Below are 19,935 nucleotides of genomic sequence, written 5' to 3'. Positions count from 1 at the left end.
GTTGTCTTCTGCATGTCTGCTACTGTTCTCCAGACCATCTTGGCTTTGGTCCAGGACAAGAACAGCTAAGGAAGAAAAAAAATGATCTTTTTTTTGCTCCAGTTGGGGAAAAAAAAAAAAAAAAGAAAAAAAGAAGGGAAAAAAAAGAAAAAAAAAAGAGAAAAAGAAGAAGAAGAAAAAGAAGAAGAAGAAGAATAAAAAGAAAAAAGAGGGACAAATGGTACGCTGTGACTGGGCTATGGCCAGAAGACCTGGATATGCTTTCTGTGAAGCATATCACAAATCAAATTATCATTTCTTTTTTTTTTTTTTTTTCAATGAACAAACGAAAAAGGGAAAGGAAAAGGGAGTGTGCAGAAAGAAAGGTCACAATATGAGAGTCACTGATCATAACCAAACAGGACAAAGGAAAAATAAAAATAATCAGATGATGGACATTTCTGTGTTTGGGTTTTTTGGTGTGGTTTTTTTTTTCTTTTTTTTTTTTTTTAATTTAAAACAAACAAACAAAAAAAAAAAAACAAAAAACAAAACCAGAAAAAACCCCAACACAAACCAGGACAAAGATGAGAGGGATGAAAGGACAGAAAGAATGAGTAAGATCATTCTGTGAACGTTAGTTCAGCACTCTTACCTCTTATTGGTGTACCACCTGGGTGGATAATATGAATGCAAATAAGATTAGAAAGAAGAAGCATTAGTACGAGAAGAAGGAGGCTAGGGCTTTGGAAGAAGAATCAAATTAGATTTACAGAATTATATAAGGTCTTAAGAGAAACTTGAATTACTATACTGTTAAAACAGGAATAATTAGTATTATCAGGTTATAAAAGCAAGTTGCATTGTACCACAAAGGGCAAAAAGGCTACAATTGGCTGCATTGCCATTCTCAGAGTAGCATCTGCATTCTTAGATGTTTGGTTATATAGGGTTAGATATATATCGAATATGCCTCACATACTTAAAAGAAACTTTACAATACTGTACTTATGACATAGTTTAGGAAAATATTGGAAATTCTATTTAAAAAAATATAAATATATATATCTCTATAAAAAGAGGGTACACTGAAGGCTATCTCAAAACAAACACTGTAGTTTAGGCTGGATTATGGCATTTACTGTTCTACAGGTATGTGATACATGTGTACTGTTTCTTTCAGGCGTTGCTAGGACTGATAAGACAACATTTCTGTGGAGGTGTGCGTGTGCGCCACTATAGGGATCTGGTGACTACACTGACTGTTAGTAAAATGCATGCCATGCATTTTAATAATAATAATAGTAATAATAATGCTAATAATACTACTAATAATACTACTAAAATACTACTAAAATAATCATAATCATAATCATAATCATCATAAAATTCTGAATATGGAAATTAGTGGGGGTGAAGTGCGCTTCAGAACTAAGCACTTACCAATAGATTCTGGAGATTTAAATACGGAGAGAAGAAAGACAGCATAAAAATATTATTATATTCCTTATAATTTGGTACAAAGTTTTCAGTTAAAACTTTATATACTAAATCATCTATGTCACGTGAAAAATTAATTCTTAATTTACATTAACAGAAGGTTAATTTACACAGTTCTGCTGACAACAAGCAAAAAAATTAACAAGACGATTTAACATCACAGGACAGGTCAAAAGCTGAGAATTCTGGGAAGACATGTGATCAAACATCTTTAGATTCTACAACAATATCTACTACAATTGCCAAAGAAAAAAGCTCATTATATCCCAATTATCTTATTTAGGGATAAGCTTTAAGCGTCATAAATTTAGAGGTGTGTTTCTGGTTTGTTTTTTTTTTAATCTAAAGAGAGCAAAAGAATAAACTAGGGCAGAGAGTGAAAGAACTGCTAGGGAGGTGCAAGGGGCAAAGAGAGAGAAAGCAGCAAAAGCTGGATTCTACACCAAAAGCAGACTTCTGTAGATCCAGAAAATGTAGGATTCATAAAGCTTTAGCGTGGGCGCACACTACTGTGGCTAAATGTGTTGGAAAAATGCTCAACCAGCAAAAAAAAAACTTTATTCCACAGATTACCCAAGGATTTGTTTTCTTTTATTTTAAATTCTCTTTTTAAGGTACAATTGTGCATGGGAAAAAGTATTGTGTTTTATGTATTTGTGAGAGGAAAGAAGATGTGTCCAAACTGGCTAATCTTTGGTGGAGTCAAATGTGGAAAAGACAGCACAAAACACATTTTAAATTTTAATTGAAGTGCCTAATGCAGGTTTTGGTTTTGATGAATAAAACCATTGGTACTCCTTGCAATTTCTGAATGAAGTCCAATGTTGAAATAAATTTGTTAAAAAAAAAATAAAAAGGAAAGAAGAAAGAAAGCGGAGAAAATGGATCCATCAAGTACTGCAAAAAGCAGTAAAGAAAAAAATTATCAAAAACTACAGTCACAGCAGTGAGCAATGTGGAGTAAACAGAAGCTGCAAAACACATAGAGACAGACTCTAGAAAAGGCTATGACAACATCACAGACATGGACAACACACTCAGTAACACAGAAAAGAGAGGAAGAGAAATTATTCCCTATAAATAAAAATCAGAAAATTAAAAAAAAAAAAAAAAAAAAGGAAGAGAAAGAAAAGAAAGAAAAGGTGAGAGAGAACAACTCTGGGCGTTAGTGGAAATAGTAACAAGACCCTACCTGAGCGTAACTGCTTGATGCGGCCGTTGTTGTTGCTTGTGTCAACAGGTAAGAAATCTTTGAACCAAGTTATTTCGGGGTCAGGATTGCCACTGGCTGCACATAGCATGGTAGCTGTACGAGTTCGTTCAACCACCTTCAGCTGTGGGCCCATGTCAATGGTGGGGAAACCTCGGGGAATTTGATCCTCTGCAAAAGAAATGTGTGGTTTGAAGGATTTCACATTGCATAGTAACTCATGAAAACCCCGGTCACCACCCTGCTTAACATCCAAGGGTCTCCTAAGTGCTTGTTTGCAGGGAATTGGTGCCAAAACCAGACCTCCAGGCAGTATTTTTTGTAACTTAGTGATCAAAATGCTGATATAAAATAGAAAGTTCACAAAATAGTGGCTACAAATTTTATACTTCTAGAATGCAGTAAATTGGCAGACCTATTGTATGTAGTGCATAATCATTAGGTTCCCATTATGGTACTTTACAATACTGATGTTGCTCTGCTTGCAAGTCTCCTTATTATTTTACGTGAAAATTTGAATTACCATGCCATTGACAACAGGGAAAACCATATTTCTTTACATGATACAAGTACAAAAGGAAGTATGATCATGCAGTACAGGATTTGGCCAGTGACTTAGGAGACCCAAGTTATATTTCTTGCTTTTGTCATTATTACCTATGTGCTATTCATCTTAACTTTTAATGTCCCTGTGCTTCAGTTGTCCATCTGCGATACGGGTATGACAGTGCTTTACTGCTACACAAAAGTGCTGTGAGGATGAATGCATTGTAAAAGCACAAAGCACTGAGAAAACTGAACACCATAGCTATGCAGTTATCAAAGATAAAGTGACAGGACATGCATAATGATCTTGAATAGATACAACTGTGTCAACTAAACCACTCAGATATGGTAAAAAAATCCTACCCAAGTGAAGTTAATAATGGAATATTAGGAAATACTGAACAAGAGCAATTTGCCTTCTTAGGAAAATACATGCTAGTAAGTAACACTGAAAGCACAGTGGGATCATGCAATTTCTAGGAAATCTCGTTAGCATAGGTAAAACAATCTATTTGAATTACATCATCTTGCTCTTCATTTCCACTGAAATGTAAAAAAAAATATTTTTATTGCAAAATAATTCTTATTTCCTTTCAAAAAGGACAAGCAAAAAAAAAAAAAAAAGGAGGAGGATCAATACTAACTATAAAACAAGTATTATATGTCTTGATTGGTGGTTACTGACATGCAATATATTAAGGGATAAAATTAACTTAGAAGAAATTGTTCAGTGCCAACTGTCTTTCATGAAAAATGTGTTATATTTTCAAACAATTTCAGGGAAATTTTCAGACTTTTATGAAATATGTGCAGCAAGCAAGTACATCCTATGAATCTTTGCAGTTCCTGGGGTCTGCTGTTGCCCATGAGCTACTTAATTGCTGGCAACAGAAATGCACGTAGATCCTATTCTGGTACAGCATATACAATTCTCCCATAAGTTTGCACCACTGTTCAGAGCTACTATTTCTGCCACTCAGTGGTTAAGTGTCAAACACTTCACTAGCTACAGGCTCTTCCCAAAGAAAGGTAAGTTTCATGTCTGTTTATACACATAAAATCTTTACTTTGGGAGTAACTGACCAAATTTGACTTGCGACACAGAACACGTTTTTTATGACCTGACCTTTCCTTTCCTACTTGGCTTACACAGAAAACCCTTGAGTCCCTTTTGCAAACATGTAAGTGTACAACAAAGATAATCTATTTTGAATACTAACAGAATGGAGTAGTAAAGAGCTTTCCTTTCTTGCTTTTAATAAGGGTAATTAAATTCTATCCAAACCCCTTATGCATAGAATCTCTCTGAATGAATGCTCTTCATGAAATTTTCATGAGAAACATCACAATGTAACAGATTCAAATAGCCAGAACTGTTATATTTTTGACAGTTGTGGCTTGTTTCCAATCTGGCTCTCAGGTATTTGGCAATAAAACCCAATATTCAACATCAAACGGACCAGCAAAATAAGAAATTTGCAATTGGAATGCCTATTACAGTGGATTCAGTTTTTAAGATGTTACTAGATTTTTTTTCTCTCTAACTTTACTAGTGATTTGTACAAAACTGTCTTTACAATTTGATGATACCAAGTTTGACAGATCATCAAACACTCTATGCAAGATCAGGGAGCAACTGTCTCTCAGCCATAGAAAGAGAAAAGTAATTGTTAAAAATTTTTGATACCATGTCTGCTGTACAGTTTCACATGAGGTAAAAAGAAAAATATTTTTTACTGGTCATTCATATGCTCATTAGGCTCTAAACCATAGTATATACTACTGTTCCCTATTAATGTTCAGTTCTAGTGAATTAGCTTCCGATTCATCAACAATTTAAATCAGACTTGACCTTCTCAAAGCTGTTTGGTACTGTCATTTTGAGAGGCCATTAAAGGGCAGATTTCTCTGTCCTTGTGCTTCATAAGTCACACATGTAATACATATTTTGTTTAGGATGACAGATACAAGAGATTTAGAAGTAGAGAACATTCTTTGAATTTGTTAGGTGTCTTAACAGCAATGCATTCCATTACTGGCATTAAGAGAACGCCTTTAGTACTATGCCAGTGTAACTTCCAGTTGCTGGAAGAGCTCTACAAAAGTTATTTTTCACTGAATGCATGATCTGAACAACACAGAGAGGCAATTACAAAAAGTGGTTACCACATGAACCCTTAAGAGAGAATAATATGAAAAGGCCTTCCCTTCTCTTGTTTCCTACCATGTTTGTTATTAATATTTCTAAACTGTCACTCCATATATTCTATTTTTTTGACATTGCTCATCTCTAAAAAATTTCCTTGAGATCATGCCTCTGCTGCCATTTTTGTCAAAGTGGTTATTACTTCCCTTCCAAGCAACATATATGGAGAAAGCACATAAACTTCTACACTCAGATTTCACTATAAGTATACCTAAAGACATTGCTCAGCACATGATTTTACATGTTGCTGCACCTGTCTTAGAGGTGAGCAAGCCCTCACAAATGCAACAGCATTTAGAACAGAGACTCAAGCTCAGCTTTTATGTGTAAACAGTAGTTGATGGAGTGGTACCTTGAAAATACCAACAAGTTCAATTTTGTTTTATCAAAAAGAAACCATACTTACCCTTAAGAGTATCTACAGAAAGAAAAAATCCCAACCCACCACCAAACCTCTGAACATAGCTGTGCCACAACTACATATCACAAACATACTTTAACTGTGTTTACTCTTATCTTGAAAGAAAGAAGTGTGCTGTTGCAGTCTCTCTTTTTAAATGACATAATTATTTCATAAGATTTCAGGACCTTCCAAAGCTATGTCTGAAGGTATACTGTCAAGCCAATGTATATAAAAGAGCTGGATCCGAAGGACGAAGATGATTTCACTCAAATCCAGTACAATGGATTTGACTCATGATAAGCCTGCCCAGGTGTACAACACAGCTAAACAAAAAGAAAAACAGTGATCTTCATCCTGTATTTGCAACACACTTTCTTAACATTTTGACTACTTTCCCTGTAAAAACCTACTTTCAGATCATGTCTACGCTCTGCTGGCAACAAGAAGAGTGGCAGCTTTGTTTTAAAAACAGATTGGGTCTTAAGAGTCTTACATTCTTCATAGCTACCTTACAGAATCACGTTGGCAATCAGCATGATGTTTTATTAAGAAAGACAGAATCATGCGAATATTTTTCTCAGTTATAGTACATTATGACAATATTACTATGATATGGATATGAAGAGCAAATGAAAAGTACCTAAGCAAATTGTGATGACTTCAGTTGTGGGTTATGGAGTATAAAGGCAAGATAATAGCACTGGGTCCAGGACTGGACAGCTGACATGAACACTGGGTAGTATTTCTGTTAAGAATTTTCTTCCAGATTAACTATTTGCACCATCAAAACACCCATCTTACAGAATATCCAGTATTAACTTGTAGTTAAATCTGTGTAATCTGCCTAACTAAAATACATACTCCGTGTATCACTGTTCCTTTTAAAAAATATTGCCCTATGTGAACCAATTATTCTTGTGGAAATGGAAGGTGGTTCTCCATTCTATTCAGGAAGAACAAAAAAAATATCTGTTTCAAGATTCACTGATAGCTTTGCCACAGGCTAATTTTAGTCATTCTGTAGCTCACAGAATAAAACTGCACACATGGAGTATTCCCAGAATACACGATAGATACTGAAGATAAACTGCCACAATAAAGTTTATTATTTCAAACAACGGTGTAAATAAAGCTTTTATTTTCACTATTCCAGATGGCAGCAGCATATAATTTGCACTGTTTTGACATCATGACTGTATTATTCAAAATCATTCTTCCTGCAACTGAACTGAATGCAGGATTGAGAACAGTAAAACCAAAGTGAGTAGGGGAGAGAGTAAGATCAACGTTTTGCAGCAAATTGTTGGTATTCTGTACTATTATTGAAGAAATACGTATATAAATAATTTAAAAATAAAACCAAAGCTATTTCTAACTATACATAAAAGGCTAATTTAGATTTTTAAAAAATAAAGGCTCAGAAAAGTGCTAGTTAATAAACATTATTCCTATTGAATTTTTTTACAAGGTAAATTTTGCCAGAAAAATAATTACGAACACACAGTAAGTTCTTTTCCCAGGGTCCTTTGTTCAAAGCTGCTACATACAGATGGATACTTTTACTTAGTGGTGCTCTAAGTCAGTAAAGGAGGGTAACATCTACACTGTAAGAATAGATCTAGGTATGTGTGGAGATTTCTCTATAACTTCATGCTATTATATCACACAAGGAAAGGGAATTAGACATTGATATGATCATCAGAGACTCACTAACATTTGGTAAATATTCAATAAGAGAACATCTGCTCCTACTAACCAATAAAACATACGCATTAGAAAATATTCTTCATATATTGAAGAGATGTGCAAAGCACTTTTGATGCAAAAGAAAACAAATTTGTTTAGTAGCTCTGTATGCAATTACCCTGCAAATTGCAAAGTAATGTCTATACAACAGAACATAGAGCCACTTAGACTGAATTATCATTTGTATGAATGTTGAAGCAGCAATTTCACATTGCATTAAGTCAGTTAATATTCATAGTTATTAGCATTTAGCCTTAAATAAGTTCTGTTTTAAGAAATGAGTGCATTGAGCCTTTGAAATTAGGTATCTTCATAAGGACATGAAAATGAAAAAAAGAACTTGCACCTTTTGGCAATTCTCAAAATCTGCTAAATTAAAGACTGTGCATAGCAAGCTCTTTCCAAAGTGACCTCTCTTACTCACGTGAACAGCGAAATACCTCTCATTCTCCTTTAACAATTAGATGCTGGATGAAAAGAGTAAACACTTGGAGAGTTATCACTTATATGAAAACATAAGCCTTCAAAATAAGGGTTTATTCCCACATTTGCACTCCAGCACTGTAGTAGCTTACAGCAATACGTATTATCTGAACATCATACTCCCAAATTCAGTTATGACAGAACTTCTTGATGTCTGTTCTGCTTACTGGGAATGGAAATGGAAATACAAAGGGCCATGTTCTAATAAAACCCCAAAACCACACAAGAAAAAAACACCAAAAAAAACCCCAACCCCAAACAAACAAAGCCACAAAAAATAAAACCACATTACCCCAATCAGCAGGGAATCCAAGAGTCCCTGCCAGATGTCCCTTCTGTAACATAAGGAGAGGACTCAGCTAGAGTTATGGGAATGAAACAAAGGCAGAGAAGTTGATGTGGTGTTTTAAGTGCAGGGTATCATATATATTGAGGAAAGGAAACAGTAAACTTCTGAAGTGGAGGAGAACACAGCATCCCACATATTTCCACATGCAAATGTTCATAAGCATGAAACTATGTATTTTGCACGGGTGAATAAAAGACAAGAGGACAGCAAAGGGCAGCGATATAAATTTCTGTGATTATCATTTCTAATTTGAGGCTTAGTTTCCAGACAGGGTTAGGATTTAGATAATACTAAGTCAGGGTTAAACTGGGGCTTGCCAAGAATCAGGATTAGGAAAACACATGATTGCTTTATCTAGTCAATATTTTTAACATACCAATAGCTGTGTTTTTACATCCTCCTTTCTTTAATTTGAAAAATAAAGGGGAAAGAGTAACAGTAGTGCAGCGATGTCAGTCTTTGCTTTAAGCTTTGATTTTTCACATCACACACAGTTTTATGGTGCAGTAGATAGTAAGATCAGCAGCAGGTTCATATGTACACCAGAGATCACTTCTCATATTAGTAGTCTGAATGTACAGATTGGTCCAGAAAACATAACAGCATCATTTTATTTTTCTCCCCACTTCCTTCTCTCCATTAATATTCCATGTTAAAATATTAAGATTAGTAAATATATATGACACTTTTTATAAGTGATTACCACATATTCATTCTTAGGTATAAAGAAAGAAATCATCACAATAAATTTGTAACATACTAATTCAAACTGAGAAGGAGGCATAAGCATCTTGGTTTTGCTAGACCAAAGAGGACATGAGAGAAAAAGTGAACAATCTGGCAAAGGAGTTGTCAGACCATACAGTTCTCCGCCCCCTCCTTCCTCCCCATTTGCACTACATGTCCAAACCTGTGCCTAAACCTAAAGGAGTGAAATGCTGCCTAAGACAGTCAAATGAACTCAGCTAGTGATCATGGCCACTTCTGTTACTTATGTTATGCAGCTTTCACTGAGTGTTTCCTCCAGGCCATAATCTTACTAAGTACTTTTTAACGTAGCCTGCAAACTCTGCAGCCCAAACTGACAACTATAAACTATACTAACTGCATTAATGTCAAAGCTGCAAATTTAAAGGCCCTGACAAAGGAACTGTAGTGGCAAACACATCAATTTTGTTTAAGTCTTGTTTTCAAAGGGGAATAATAGCGTATTTTTTTTAATTCTAGATCAGCATCAAATTACTGCATTTTAGAAAGAGAAAGGGAAGCATTTTCACTTTGATAAGTGGGTGGATATGTGACCCGCAAGGACTTCAGTTTGGTCCCTTAGAAGAAGGAAATGAGTAAAAGTGCTGAAGCTTTATCACTCAAGTTTTGTACAAAGATGCTGGGGTCAGGACTTTAAAAGCACTTTTGGTGCAGTGAATTAAACTGTAAGTTATTCAAGGTAGAGGCTATGCATTCCAACTGTATTTTATGATGTTTAGTACAACAATGCACACATACAGATGCAGCAATTTGGATGTTATTGCAGTATTTCAATAAATAGCAAACAATGATGAATAACAAACAATAAAAGTGCTATTATTGCTGAAAAGAAAAAAAGAAGATAAATGTTAAAACAGAAAATGGATTCTGGAAAAATGCGGTTGAAGAGACTATCCCTCAAAAGTCAGTATTACTGAGTATTGCACTAACATTAACAGTAGAAAATATGCAAAGTTTTGCTACATCTAATACAGCATCCACCTTTTATTTGTCTGAAGAGCCTGCTTAAAGCATTCATAACACTTACATGACTACAGACAGGTGACTGTAAAAATATAACAGATACAGCAGCTTCCAATTTTTGTGGTTTGATTTTTTTTTAAGTCTTTACACCACTATGAATGCATGTCTCTCAATTAAGAAAATGCTGGATGAGACAAGGAAGATGTAAGACAACAAAGCAAAGCCTTATATCATGTACCTCTAATATTCATAAGCAAAAGACAGCTGGCAAATGTTAAAACACATGTCATCTTTGAACCTGTATGAATCTTTAACAGAAGTGAGAAAGTGAGTGGATGCTGAGGTTCTTCCCTGGTGGCCTGGCTACGGAGGGAACAGGTATACTCTAGACTTCACTCTTCACCTTTCTTAATATGAGGGAGGTATCCCTCTCACCTCTTGTGCCCACATAGGCACCACTCCCTCTCTCACAGATATTGAGAAAACGCCTAGGGATCTGTTAGCAGGGAAGGACAGGAGTAGGAGAAAAGAAGAAATTATTTTTTTCTTCTTGGGGTGAGTTTCACCACTTAAGTCAAAAAAGCTCAGGAAGTGTCCAGAGAAGGAAGTTGGAGGGTACTTTCTTCTGGGGGAAACCCAGCCATTAACTTCTGTTCTTGAAGAATACAGAAGCACTTCCTTTGTAGCAGTGGACACACATTGCTAAAAATTGCTTAAAAGCCAGCTTTCTTACAGTTCTGTGCCCAAGCTCACTAATTAGTGCTGTGTGATAAATATCCTTTAATGATTATGGACTTACACAGCACAACATGTGGATAAAGACTTTTACATAGCAACATAGAAATATTACTATTTAGAAAGCCTAAGGCTGCCACACTCCAAAGTTTTCATCCCAGAAAGATTCAGAGGTACATGATGTCCCAAACACAGTTTTGCTATGGATTATTATGCCCCCCAAAACCAACGTCAGAACTGGCTGTTACCTGAGACTTTGACTTCTACCAGAAATTTTGCTGCTGCTCTAAACTGAAGTAAATGGGACTAGTCTGGGATTTACCATGTTTTGTGTTATTATAGGAAGCACTGTTTTCACAGGTGATAGGTAAGTCTGTACTCTGAGATACTGTGTGGGAGAAAACACTTAACATGCCATCATGCTTTCTAGCACAATGGAGACCTGCCCGTGAAGCCAGTACAGAGGGCCTGGTGATGCTAGGCAGCTCTCATTCGGATCTGCTGAGTGCTGGCACTTGCACTCCTCCAAAGCATTTTTCACAATAATAATCACATGGCCTTGAAGAAGCTATTGTGAACAGTTGTTAACTGAACTAAGAAAACACAAACAGGCATTCTGGAGGGCTGAAGGAGAGAGATGTACTTTAAACATGACACTTTCATATTTGTCTAGCAACTGCAGCTAGTATTTATCGTGGAACTGTAAATGAGGAATAGCATGGGGATACATTCATTAGATGCTGAACATAGACAAAAACGGATTTACTCTTGCTGCAATTTAGCCAACTAATTATACCACAAGTTATATTTTAATATGAAATAGGATCTTGGCTTGGCATAGGAGCACAGGATGTTAAAAAGTGTTTTTTAAAGACTGTTTCATATGCTGAGCTCAGGGTTCACACCTGTAAACACATTGAAATTATTTTAACTAATTATGCAATTAAGTGCTACTTCTAAAAATACCATACCACAATAAAAATCTTTGATGTGCAGTGTAAACTGAAATTTATTACAATCTACAGTCTGAGTGAGTATCTCCAAATTATAAATAAAAAAGTCATCAATAACATTTGTGAGCATTTGCTTACAAAGTATTAAATTGATTTTATATGGAGTATAGGCAAGCTTTTTTTTTTCAGTTCCCTCTTAAGATAATTTTCTCACATATTTTGGTATGACTTATCAAATATGATCCTAAAAATGCAAGATGCACTTTCTAGAAAAAAAGAGGAGGGAAGGGTTGTGGTTTTTGTTTTGGTTTTGTTTTGGTTTGGTTTTTTTTTTGAAAAAAAGTATTGCAAATGAAAATGATAATTTGTTAACACAGATACAGCAATGTTTCAGTTCCCGTGAAATACTATACTAGCGTGGACATAAAGAAGTAGCTAGAAGTCACAGGCCTAAACTAGTGCTGGGATAATGTTTGAACAGTCCTGTGTGATTGCCAGAAGGCCAAGGGAGTCATGATGTCAGGTGGGTTAGAGGTGTGCGGATGAGGGAAGCACATCTGAGAAGGAATAGAAAGAAAGATTCATGTTGTGACATTTATTTGGAAATTCATTATAAAATGTCCTGTGAAAAACAGTTAATGAAGTCAAACAGCTGTGGAGAGCCAGTTCCTCCCTTTAAACAGACTAAGCTTAGCATAGCATTGTATGTGTCAAGTACATAAAAAATCAGCATAAACAAAAAAAAAACCAAAACAACTCCATGCCAACTCTATGGACAGACCTAACACATGACAAGTTGCATGAAGAAGGTATAAATTAAGAAAACAAAATGCTTGAAAATAAAAAGATGTGAATTTGTCCAGTAGTGAATTGCCACTCAGTGAGAGGCCCTATGCCACATAAGCAACATGAACAATTGACAGAGTTCCAGGGTTGTGTCTGATTTCAAAAAAGGAACTGTTTATCCTTGGATTTATCAGTAATAACAGCTGTCATCCATTCTATAACTAAATACAAAATCCACGTCTTTTAGAGAAAAGAGATTGAACTAATTTTTCCTGTAGGCTGGAGAGGTAGGCATGAAAGCTATTATATGCACTCTTTAGAAGCAACTGGGAGAAGGTCACATGCTATAGTAATAGAGAAATAATTTCTGCCACTATAGGAATATATAGCAGTAAGTCTCAGACTACACAACAGTATTTCAGTATTTTTTTGTACCTCAAGAAAATGGAAAGATCAATCTTTGCGTGCTAAAGATCTTTCTGCTTTTATTTTATTAAGTCATACGACTTTGGATAACTGTTAGCTACATCATAAGCTTTTCTGAGTATGAACTGAAAGGTAAGAGATTATAAAAAGAAGGGTTGGCTGGTTTTTACTTTTCAGTAACTTCCAACTCCTTTGGCACAAGAGGAAATCATCTTGTTAATATACAGCTAGCTTTTTTGGGGGGTGCTTTTGCTTTAAATGCTGTGCTTCTGGAAAAGGTTTGTCTAAACTGTTATTCCTGATGTATGAAAACCTTTCTGAAGGTTATTTTAACCTTTAATGTGACACATTTAAGCTTCATAATATTAGAGAACCTGGTACAGGTACGGTGTCCATGAACACTGTCATCTTCAAAATCCTACCTGAACTTCTTACTCTCCTTTAAACAACCACAAACATGGCACCCTGAAAGAGCACCATCAAGACCTGAAAAAAACCTTTCTCTTGAGTTTTGGCCTTAAAAATTTCTACAAAGAGAAAATTATTTTTTTAATTATTTATTTATCATGTTTTGTAAACCATATATGTCAAAATTTTCAAAGGTAAAAATTCATGTTCCCATTACTATAGGACGTTTTTGATATTTAGTAGCTGGGTGTGCACAAAAGTCAGTATCGTGGAGATGATGGCTGCAGAAACATTTCCACAAAGATTTTGCCTGAACACATTGGAAATCTTCCATACAAAAATGTCTGAAGATTCTTAGAAACTATTTGCAAGTATGTGGCAAACTTCCACATCTTTGTTGCTCTGCCTGTGATCATCTTTACCAGCTCATACAGCAAGTAGGATGACAGGAACTACTGATATTAAGTCTTTAAAAGAAAAAAACATGCCACGTGATCTCCTGCTGAAGTCTTAAACTAACAGCAAGCACTCTAAGTGTTTCCACCAGTTTTAAATGAACTTACAGAAACCACCCTTCTCACAACAAAATCTAAAAAACAAATAATAAAATAAATTTATGATTATTACAGGTAGTATTATTCATTATTTTGTCCATAAATTTAGACAGAAGGTCTTTTCTTCCACAAAAGGAGATAAAAAGACCTTAAAAAATACCTCACCTTAGTCTCAATGAAAAGCAAGTATGAATTCAACTATCAGCTCTAAGTCATTGTGTCCTGTTTCAAACTTAATGCAGGACACCAGAAACAATTATCAAGGGTTTAAATGTCAGGATACATCAGCTGCAAACTGGAAAACTCTTTTTCTAATGATTCTAAATCAGGGAAAAGTATATATCCAGTATCTTGCCACAAAATATGTAGTAATTCTAAATAAACTTATGCAAAACACATGCAAGACCGAGTAACTTAGTGTAAATTACGTGATTTCTTCTGAGTATGCAAGATCAATGTAATGATTTAACCCCAGCCAGCACGTACCCCACAGATGCCTGCTTCCTCACTCTGCCACCACCCCATGGGTTGAGACGAGAACAGTTTAATAACTGAAATAAAGTAATAATAATAACAAGAACAAGAATAGTAATTGTAATGAGGAAGAGAGGGAGAGAGACGAATAAAACCTAAGTGAAAATAAACCCCAAGTGATGCACAATGCAATTGTTCACCACCCTCCGACTGATGCCCAGTCAGTCCCCGAGCAGCAACTGGCAGGCCCCAGCCAACCCCCCTCAGTTTCCATGCTAAGCACAATGTCCCATGGTATGGATTATCCCTTTGGCTAGTTTGGGTCAGCTGTCCTGGCTGTGTCCCCTCCCGATTTCTTGTGCATTTCCTTGTTGGCAGAGCGTGAGAGACTTTAAAAGTCCTTGACTTAGAGTAAGCACTACTTAGTAATGCCTAAAAAATCAGTGTGTTATCAACACTATACTCATACTAAATCCAAAACACATCACTGTACCAGCTACTAAGAATTAAAGCCGAAACCAGGACAACTAGCTATAGAAGCTTTCAAAGATCTCTGTTCTGTCTTTTGAACTCCTAGGCAAAAGTTCTTGTCAATAAATGAAAATAATTTTAATAGTTATTATTTATGTAACATGATTTTGCAAAGCACTTCACAAAGCAGACTCACCCATTTTAGTGAAAACCAGGTATATTTACATGTCTATAGCTCTATATAATTAGATTTTTCAAATTTCACATTTTATCCCTTTTTTTTTTTACTGTATTTAGTTTTATCATATCACAGTAAGAGCATTCACAGTATTTCTGAATCTAAAAAGCACCTGCTCCAAACATTTTTCATAATAAACCCACTGCACATTAAGAAAAATATCTTTCCAAGTCAGTTTTGCATCATTCTGTGACATCGTCTGAAAAAATTCTGAAACAAACAGTATTGTTTCACATTTCTTAAGCCTAAGCAGTCTGTTCCAAATAATCACATGCAAATTTTTTCTTGATTGGCTGCCAATGGTTTCAAAACTTTTTCATTACATAATTTATCTAACTTAAAGCAAATGAGTAGTCTCATTGAGAAAACTGACTGTAACGGAACTATTTATATACTTAAGTATGTTGCTGAGGCAACTGTTACATTTTTTAAATTAATTGTCATTTTACTTCATAGGTTATTTCATATCATGCTTTCTTCCTTCTCCAAAAGTAAATTTGCAAATTTTCCCCCACACATGAAAAATATTACATTCTTTTTGTCTCTAAGTGAAATCAACTTGTATGCATATCACTTATCTGCCTGAAGATTCATAAAGCACTGTTTAGATTTTATGGTTAATACCATAGATTTTAGACATGCATCATCAAGAACACTTCATTTCACTGTGGTATTTGTGCTAGCTCTTATGTGAAGAAGATACAGCCTTGCAGAGAAATAAATGATTATTTTTTAATACCATGGGAAGAACAAGGAAGCCATTTAACGTATGTTCATATCACTACCCATCAAGCTTCTTAGGACCTGAACAAGTAGCCATTTCATGCAAGCAACACTGAAAATTAGTCACTAGAAAATCAAGTTAAAAAAGCAAAAGATAATTTTCAAGTTGATTTTTGGCAGTGCAGGTGGACTAACATGCACGTGTGCAAACCCTGATTAAAAGAACTATTGGATTTTATTAACATTCATGGTTAATAACTTTTTTTTTTTTTTAGATCACTATAGTATGCTAAGACAAACAGCACTGAGGTTTTATCACTATACCAAATTCATTTGCTGAGAATTAGCTGAATGGTAAAATTAGCTCTTACTACCACCACTTGCTTTAGCAGCTACACCTTAGTTGGATTACCTTTGTTCTTTAGAGGTTATAAGATTGAAAGTTCACAGCTGGATGTTGTAGGGAAGTAGGTAAGCAACTACATTCTCAGTCAGTATGAGATACTAGTTTAAGCATTATTACAATAAAACACAAATGGTTTCCATTCTTCTCTTGATGTGCACATAATATTTATTAACTTTAATAGGAGTTACAGAAGTGCATCAAAAGAAGAGATGCTATACCTAGCATTCATTTTTAACACATGAAAACAGTACTACACCTGTCTGTATGAAACCCTCACACAAAATCTCTATAAATTATTACCTGTATTGATAGTATTAAGAGTATTAAAACTGAGACTTTCATTTTATATTGATTTTATTTTATCATGCCCTTAGTGTTTTAAATGATTTCTGTTCCATCGGTCTATAAATTTATTTTCTTATAGTACAGTTCTGTTCCACTTTTCCATATATTTCTCTACAGTGTAACAAGTTACCTTTATTTCTGTGAGACTATGGAGATGAATGCTTTGAAGATACTGTGTTTTATACTTTGGTCTCCTTGATATTTTCACTCTGGAGATAAGTACCTTTTAGAACCCTTTTTCCTTCCCCCTCCCCCCTTCCCAATTTTCTTTCAGCAGAGTCTTTCAGTCAGTGCTTAGTCTTCTGTTCAAAACTGCCTCCCCAGAGAGTTGTAACTACTTGTCAGTCTTCCAAAAGCAAAACTGAGAATTTACTCCCTTTGTTTTAGCTACAAAGTTAACTCTTTGTTCCCCTCCTGTTGCCATACAAAAATTTCACCTGAAATTGCTGGTGCTCTCAACTTTAGTTACTTGCCTATAGTCTTGGTGGCTCTAATGCTTTTTAGTTTCAGAGGGTGTCTCTTGAGGGCAGTTCAGTTCAACCAGTGCAGTTCACCTCCCATCCAAGTTCAGAGAGCTGGCATATACTTTCTGCCAGTGTGTTGTGGTGAAGGGTTTGCTGTTGGGGCGTGCACTGTCCGAGGTCAGCACCAGAGGAGATTAAGATTTAGGATTTTACTGGGTGTTACAAAGTTCTGGTGGGGACAGATCACTTTATATGCAAGACAACAGCTCTCCCAGTTTTGGTATTGCTTTAATGTGTCAGACAACTACTTGCAGCACTGAATACTGTAAGGCAAATGATTGAGATTTGGTGGCACCACCACTATTCCTGACTGTGACAATTTACTTTTCCATTTCCTAGCCTAGTGTTTATGATGAAGCTTGCACCTCTGAAGCTGTTTAAGAGATGTTTGTGTGTGTCCTGCCTTGCAAGATGTAGGTACAGAAAACAATTACAATGACTCACATGCTTTCTGCCTTTTCCAAGATGTTCTTCATGTGCAAAGGGACAGATACATTCACAATTTGGTGGGAAAAAGATAATGGTGTGTGCTAACCTTCTACAATATAAAGGGTAAAAGACTGTGGTAAAAATCCCACAATTAAGAGGACACAATTCTGAAAGAAGAACTGATAAAGATGCAACATTTGCAATGTGACTCTGCATGTGAAATACTTGTTCTCAAACTCAAACCAGCCTAATGATCACATCTGCATGCAAACTCCAAAATTTAAATGTGATGAAGACATATGTGGCACTTAAAAACTGAAAAACAAGTCTTAGTTTGGTTCTGAGCAGTGAATGTAATAACAACATAATCACTCCACAGATATTAACAGTCATTTCATGTTTTCCAAATTGAGTAATACCATGATTTATTGAGGTATTTCACTTCTTTAAAAAAAAATTTAGCTAGTAATAGAACATTAAGAGCAAGAGATGTTTTTTTATTTCTTTTTGTATATCAATGTGACTGCTAAACACCAAGCAGTCTCACTTCATTTCAGTGATTCTAAATGAACAACTTTGTAGATGATGATCAGATAGAGTCATAGAAATGAAAAATTTCCTGAAAACCTATTCCACAATTTCTAGCATTATATTTTAATTTACTTCATCTTCATTTGAAATTAGCATCAGATCTGGGGGGAAATGAAAAATATGACCGAAAATATGGAAAATAAGTGTATGGATTTATCCAGGCACGGATTGATGTTTGTGAACTTCAGTCTCACAAATGATAAGAATAAAGAAACAGATACGTAACTCTCCAGAGTCCTACAGAGTATTAGCCTTAGCAACTGCTTTTAATCAGAATGTTGGCCATTCATTTTGTCTGATGATAAATTAATTTTTATTTTTCTATAATTTTCACAGAACAAAAAGACCTTCTAGAAACAGTATTGGAGATTTTAATAAAAAAAAAGAAAAAGAAAAAGAAAATAATTAAATAAAAAAGCTTATCCTAGAAACGTGTAACAACATTTCAGGCTGAGAAGAGAGTCAGTATGTACTTTTACATTTTAACGAAGAAAACCAGAAAGACTGAATAGGATTATACAGTTTTTAGTGAACCTACATATTAGAAAGAACAGGCTTCCTTGTGAGGCATACAGCCAGTACACTCAAAAATAGATCAGCTTCATGTGGCCTGCTGCTGTGTTTCAAGTAAGGAACAAGCCACTGGATGATGCTGTTTTGGGGAAACAATATTCAGATTAGATAAAATAATTTGGCTTGTCAACAGCATGGAAGTTTAAGACAAGGATGTCTGCTTCTGTATTTCATACTAAATAGCATTTACAAGGACTTCTGTAGACTTCTACAGGACTATTTTAAAGCCCAATATCTATGAGCAAATACTATTTTAAAAAGCAAATGACAAATAATGAATCAAACCTTGGCATAAGTTTAAACTAGTGGATACAATCCTGCAAAACAAAATGAGAATTTATAGCAAAAGACAACTTCTGCACTACAAAATGCTCTCAGAATCTAGGGAACAGCTCTGCAGTTCATTTTCACTGCCAGCCTATCACAAAAAAACGATTCCATGCTCTCTGTGTAATTATTACTTACATACACATGAAAAAAATGCATTCTGTCTAGAGGTTTCAATCAAATCACCACTCAGTACCTCTCAACAATATTTTCTTTCAAAACATCAATGGAATCAGAACTGAAGCATCTCAATCTGTCCCAAGATACAGAAACTGACCTATAAAAGCCCTGCAACTGAAAAATAAGAATCCCTGAATTTCTCAGTGCTCCCTGTGAGATACAAAAGTTCAAGTAGTTAATTTATTTTAAAACCCTCTACTGTTTTTGTCAATTAAGTCAATTTGATACCACACTAAATATCTGGAAATAAATTACCTGTACTCAGAGATTTTACAAAACAATTTCCAGTAACTCATATTGCCAAATTTACTATAAACTTTGTGTCACAGAGATTTTAGGGGGAGCCCTACCTCCAGATGGTCACAGGTAATAGAATTTCACTTTGTCGATCCACATAGCTTGTGGTTCAAAAGAAGCATACCTGCCTTGTGGTTTGTCTACAGTAACCACTGTTTTGTTTCCTGCTGGGCAGGGGAAAGACAATTCTAGTGGAGAAGTAGGTAGAGTGTCCAACAGTGATTTTGCAAATTCCTTAAACAGCTCCTATTTTTTGGTTAAGTACAATACATGTCTATATTCTCCAGTAATACTTCATTATTGCTTTGGAAGATATTTAAGTAAAAAAATTCTAAATAGGTT

At 35.2% G+C, this 19,935-nt stretch overlaps 1 protein-coding gene across 10 annotated transcripts in view; it reads right to left on the bottom strand.

Moving 5' to 3' along the window:
• Positions 1-19,935, bottom strand: part of PTPRD (protein tyrosine phosphatase receptor type D) — a 380,605-nt gene that overhangs the window by 140,234 nt on the left and 220,436 nt on the right. For 8 of the 10 annotated variants that reach the window (XM_056325244.1, XM_056325247.1, XM_056325248.1 and 5 more), the window contains exon 5: positions 2,672-2,860. In XM_056325244.1, the coding sequence (XP_056181219.1) occupies positions 2,672-2,860 (189 nt within the window). Of the gene's footprint in view, positions 1-634; positions 914-1,422; positions 1,432-2,671; positions 2,861-19,935 lie in introns of those variants that run through there. The other 2 variants (XM_056325255.1, XM_056325254.1) reach the window with 2 other exon arrangements.

The sequence above is a fragment of the Falco biarmicus genome, chromosome Z (genome assembly GCF_023638135.1).
Source record: "Falco biarmicus isolate bFalBia1 chromosome Z, bFalBia1.pri, whole genome shotgun sequence".
Taxonomy (NCBI): domain Eukaryota; kingdom Metazoa; phylum Chordata; class Aves; order Falconiformes; family Falconidae; genus Falco; species Falco biarmicus.
Note: the sequence above shows the minus strand (reverse complement) of the source record. Positions and strands in the feature narration are given on the sequence as shown.